We start from the raw sequence: 5,393 nt of genomic DNA, 5'->3' as shown, positions 1-5,393 counted from the left end.
GGGGGTAGATCTCGCGCCGATGCGGGATCGCGGGCCGGGGGCAGCAACTGCGCCTTTGTAGAGATCGGATTGGACTGTTTCCGATCCGTCGGTCAACAGCTCCCGCGGGTCTCTCGAGGATGGAGGTGCCGGAATATTCGCCGCATTGGACGTGTGAGGGAGGAGCCCATGGCCGGGCGGGATCATGCCCAGAACCGGATCATGGGGTTGCGCTCTCTTGGGGCATCATCACGAGTTACCAGTGGGTCAGGCGACCAGTTTGGCCGTGGGCCGCGCCAGGAATCCGCGCTCTGAGCGGTCCCACAGACGGAGGAAAGAAGCCGAGGGGGCCTCGCGCATTGACAACTATATAGCCGGCCGGCTTTCGAGCCAGCTCCGAGGCGGTGCTCGATCGGGGCGATTATCGACGGGCTGCCTCAGTCCGAGCAGCCGTAGGTCAGCAAGCCCCGTCAACTTGCATGCGCAGGCGGGCAACTGCCAAGGTGCCGGCTCTCGGGGGGGGGGGGGTTCCCGGGCTGATCCGAGCGACAGACAGAGAGAGGGAGGGGGAGAGAGGCCCTCAGAAACAGGCCCAGCCCGCGCCGCGCGTCTCCGTGCCTCTGCCCCCGAGGGCCTGCCGGGGATCTGGCAAAAGGGTGCAGCCCGCTCGCTGGCTTGTCCTGCGCCCGTGTTCGCTTGGAAAAGGGGTACCATTTGCCGAGGCCACATCCGCCCACGGGCATCGTTGCCGTGTGTGGTTGTAACTGTGCGAGGGTCTCAGTTTATAGGGCGGTGCGGGCCGCCGCGCCCCCACCCGCCGAGCGTCCATCTGGTCAGGGGGCCCCCTGGGAAGTAGTGGTCCCCTCCGCTATGGGTTAAGGAGCAGTCGCAGATATGGCCGCCGGCTCTCCCCGCACAGGCGCTGCACGCCCAAAAGGACAAAGGCCCAAGCGACGTGCTCCCCCCCCCCCCCCGGGCCGGGCCAAGACACCAGACCCCCCTCGCCGAGCCACTGGGCAGGCAGCAGGCAGCGGAAGGCAGGCCAGCGGAGAAGTTCCCTCACTTGGTTGAGGAGGGCCACAGAGCGCGCGTAGCTCCCTTTCTAGGGCTGACTTTTCAGTCTTTCAGCGCGACGCGCCTTGCCACCGACGCCCAGCCTATGCTCTGCTGGCCCCCGAAGCACACCCCTACAACACACATCCAAAAGCCTTGCGGCGTCTCCGGTGGTGGAGACGGAAAGAGAGGAGGAGCAGGGAGGGCCGCCATTAGGCGCGCGGCCCTCCCCCCCCGAGAACAGGGGAAGCAGGCAACGAGACCCGGCCGGCCCCCTGTCTGCTCCCCCTTGCACACCTCACACCACTCTCGGTGCCGCGTCGAGCAGAAGAGCGGGGGCGCGCGCACCGCACCGACTGGCAGCTACATACACACGCCCGAGAAAAAGGGAGGGAGAGACGAGGCGCGGCCCCCCCCCCCGGCCATGCGCGCTAGGTAAAGACAACACAAGATATCACACACAACACACAGGGGACACCCGACCAGGTTTGGCTGCTGTATTCAAACACAATCTATTCTTGACCGCGACAAACCCAAGAAAGATTCTACGAGCAGACGACGGGGGCACGAACAGAAGTTGGAGGGGGTGGCATTCGATCAGCTAACAGAGAGGAGCGCCTGGGAGGGGGCGAATTTACTGCTTGCGGAACTCGAAGACGACATCCTTGCCGGTGATCTTCTTGTAGACGGCAGAGAAAGTCTCGAGCTTGTGGTCGAGCTGGGTGGCCTCGGTGGTGTCGAGGAAGCTGCGCGTGCCCCGCCATCGGGGAGGGGGGGAGAAAAGAGGAGAGAGGGTGTCAGGCGCGGGGAGAGAGAGAGAGAGAGAGAGTACACACACACGCAAAGTAGGGGGGAACACGGGGGAGGAGAGGGGGGAGGAGGCAGGTATATACGTACACCTTGAGGAGGCGCTTGCCGTTGGTCTTGTACTGAAGACGCTTGCCGGAGATCTCAGCGGGGTAGACGATGTCGTTGAGGATGGCATCGTGGACGGCGGTGAGAGTGCGGGAGCTGGGAGCAAGAAGAGTCGGGCATGGGGTCAGAGATGCGAAGAAGCGAGGGGGGGGGAAGGGAGCCAGGGGGCGGCGGGCGCCGACAGCGGAGGGAAAAAAACGAGCCCGAGAACGTACTGGGGGCGGGGCTGCTTGTGAGAAAGCTTGCGGCTGGCCTTGGGGAGAATGCGGCGGTTGGCGATCATGACGACGTGCTTGCCGGCGAACTTCTTCTCAAGCTCACGGGTGAGGTTGCTGGAGATGCTCTGGAAGCGCTTGAGCTGGGGGACGGGGACGCGGATGACGATGGCGCGCTTGTTGCTGCCAGCATCGACCTGCGAGGGAAGCGGGCGAAAGAGCACGAGAGAGCGAACGAACGAACGAACGAACGAAGAGAGAGACAGAGAGACAGTGGGGGTCAGTAAAGGGCGAATCGCCTGGCCAGCATCCCGTGCACGTGGACATGCGACCCGGCAGCGGCCTTCTCCACATCCCGGAGACGGCTGGACCCCTCTCCCCCCCTCTCCCCCCCTCGGCCGCGCAGTGGGAGGAAAACAAGCGAAAAGAGATACGGACCTCCTCGGCGGCGGTGAAGTGCAGGGACTTGAGCTCGGCGGCGAGCTCAGGGACCTTACCCTCAATGCCGGTGAGGTGGAGGGCCAGCTGGTCCTCGAACTCGGTGGGCTTGGCACCGTTGGCCTTGACGATCTTCGACGCAGTAGACATTCTGCGGGGATGGCGGGCGTGCATGCGCGTAAGGGGGGAGGAAAGAGAGAACAGCGAACCACAAGGAGGGAGGGCAGTTGAGCGAGACAGCGGGGCACAGGGGGGTTAGACAAAAGCCAACGGCAAATAAGCTGAGAGGGCGCGCGGCCCTTCGGGCCCGATGGTGAGAACACCGACTCTGCGCCTCGTGGTGGACGCCGCCATGACACACACACACATGCACATGCACATGTGCTGCGATGTCCTCTTCCTCCTCCTCTATGTCTCCCTCGCGGGGCACGGCGCGCGAGCGCGCATCGGATGCAGATCCGGAAAGGTGCATCCGACAGGCCTGGCCGGCGCCGTCGGGCGTGGGTCCTCACACAGAAGGAGATCCACCACGCGACCGGGCATCCCTCCCGGGGGGGGAGAAGGACACGGCAATCCCGCCATGCCACACACGCGTGCGCGCGCGCTAGCCGGCAGCCCTACGAGGCGTGCGAGGGCCGGTGGGGTCCCGCCGACGAGACGTTGCACACATCCACGCATGACCAAAGCCATACGTATGCAGGCAGACAGCCACGGGAGAGGAGGGAGAGAGACATAGAGAGAGAGAGAGGAGGCTGGCACGTAGGCACGCGCATGTGGGTGCGTGCGTGCGTGCGCGCTGGCACGAGCGCGCGCGCGAAGGCAGTATTTCCACGAGAACGAGAGAGAGGGAGCGAGGGGGCGGCCATCGGGGAGGCGTGCGCAGGACGCGCAGAGACACGGCAGCCACGGGCAGGGAGAGAAGGAGGGCAGAGGCATCGGCAAGGTGGGGGGAGGAGGAGGAGGAGCGGGGAGGAGGCGAGGTCGTACGTGTCGTGACCTCGAGTTTCTGATGTAAAAAAAACAGTAAACGAGGTTAGAGAGCGACTCTCTCCGAGGGGAGTTGAAGGGAGGCGCCTGACAAATGGCTGTCAATTTTCAAAGAGTGCTAGAGCACCGACCGGCCGACCGCCGGGAGAGGCATCGACGAACGGCGGGCGACGGTCCGCAGCCTGCACGGCGGCAGGAGAACGCAGTCCTCCTCGCATGGCCGTGGGTTCCCCCCCTCCCCCCCCGCCCTCCGGCCCTTGGACGCTGTTGGGGGGAGGGCGGATCTGCTAGGCCCCCCCCACCTCCCCCCCCCCCCCCCCCCCCCCTCCCCTCCCTACCCCCCCCCCCCCCCTCCCCCCTGCCGCCCCCCCCCCCCCCCCCTTCCCCCCCCCCCCCCCCCCCCCCCCCACCGGGCCCCGCGCAGGGTTCACCGCCGGCCCCCGGGGGACACACGTTCGGCGATTCCCGCTCGCCCCGCGCGCCGGGAAGGGCGGAGGGCGCCCACACACCACCCGGCCCAACCACCCCTCCCCCTGTGTGGCCCTCTCCCTCTCCTGTCTCTCCCCCCCATCCCGCCCTCCCTCCGCCGGCATGCGCCCGTCTGCCCGCTGGCGTCCGTCCGCGACAGTGCGCCCCCGCCGTGAAAAGGCGCCTCCCGCCCGGCACACCCGCCGGCAGACCAAAGACACACGGGTCTCTCTCCACCAATGGAGCCCCAGACGAGGGGGACAGTCCGCCTGGGGGGGGGGCGCGCGCGCGCGCGCGGAGACCTCTGCCCCTGGTAGTCCCCCCCAAGACGGGGAGGGGGGGAGAACCGGCCGCTCAGACAACCACACAGAAAGAAGGCGAGCCACCAGCGGAGACTGGCGGGCGCCCGGAAAAAAAGGCCTCCGGGTCCATGTCGCCCTCGGTGCTGAGGTCCGTGTGCGAGCACGGGTCGTCAACACGGCCCCGCCTCAACGCGGCCCTGGGGTGCGGATCTCATGAAGCAGAATCCCGCCAGCACGCGCTGTGCACGAGAGCGCGCACACCCACGTACGCCGCCCAGCCTCAGAAGTGCCAGGAAAAAACCCACGCGTGGCTGGCCCCAAACCGGCCGGCATGCTTGAGGAGCCTCTTTATCTCATCGGTGGGGCACTGGAAAAAAGGCCCCCCGCGCCGCCACAACCAGCAGCATGTATATTCTTGCTTTTTTATTTATCTCCCATTTGTGGGGAGGATTGGGGAGAACCCGGATTTTTGTCCACCCGTATTGGGTGCTCCCTCGGACGCCCTCAGAGCGTTGGCACTTTCCCGCCAAGAGATCGAACGCACGCGCCAAGATCCCGCTCTCCGGCCTCCGACCGGCCGCCCCCCCCCTCTCCCGCCCCTCGGGGGGTGCGCGAGACGGGCATCCCCACTGGGCGCGACTGGGGACATCATGGAAAAGATGCCCGCCGCCGGCCCGGGGCATGGTCAGGTCGTGACACCGTCGATCTCCCCCCCCCTGCCCTGCCCTGCCCTACTGCCCACCTCCACCCACTGTCGGAGATGCCGCCCCGCACCAAGCCCCCGCCCCCTGCGTCGGAGGACCATCTCTACTTCCTGGACCCCCTGACGCCGCACGTCACCTTCCTGGCGGCCAGCACGCGCGGCTTCGCTGCCCCGGCCGCCGGGGGGACGGCCCTCCAGGACAGCCTCGCTGGCCCGGCAGCCGGCGACCTTGCAGCCCTTGGGCCCTGCCTTGTCGGGATCGATGAGGCCGGTCGTGGCCCTGTCCTCGGTGCGTGTTGCTCCTGCCCAAGCCCCCCCCCCCCCCCCCCCCCC

At 67.0% G+C, this 5,393-nt stretch overlaps 2 protein-coding genes across 2 annotated transcripts in view; one reads left to right on the top strand and one right to left on the bottom strand.

Moving 5' to 3' along the window:
* Window positions 1-957: 957 nt before the first annotated feature.
* Window positions 958-3,674, bottom strand: H696_02084 (30S ribosomal protein S7e). Its single transcript, XM_009495981.1, has 5 exons — window positions 3,588-3,674; window positions 2,601-2,751; window positions 2,163-2,359; window positions 1,930-2,043; window positions 958-1,778 (listed from the first exon to the last, which is right to left on the bottom strand). Exons 2-5 carry the CDS (start codon window positions 2,748-2,750, stop codon window positions 1,667-1,669), a joined length of 573 nt encoding a protein of 190 aa, XP_009494256.1. The 5' UTR covers window position 2,751; window positions 3,588-3,674; the 3' UTR covers window positions 958-1,666.
* Window positions 3,675-5,065: 1,391 nt separating this feature from the next.
* H696_02083 (hypothetical protein) overlaps window positions 5,066-5,393 on the top strand; it is a 2,851-nt gene continuing 2,523 nt past the window's right edge. Inside the window, exon 1 of the mRNA XM_009495980.1 lies at window positions 5,066-5,349. Within this exon, the coding sequence (XP_009494255.1) occupies window positions 5,118-5,349 (232 nt within the window). The 5' untranslated portion in view covers window positions 5,066-5,117. The remainder of the gene's footprint in view (window positions 5,350-5,393) is intronic.

This window comes from Fonticula alba, assembly GCF_000388065.1.
Source record: "Fonticula alba strain ATCC 38817 unplaced genomic scaffold supercont2.3, whole genome shotgun sequence".
Classification (NCBI taxonomy): domain Eukaryota; order Rotosphaerida; family Fonticulaceae; genus Fonticula; species Fonticula alba.
The sequence above is the reverse complement of the archived record's forward strand: the minus strand, read 5'-3'. Positions and strand labels throughout refer to the sequence as shown.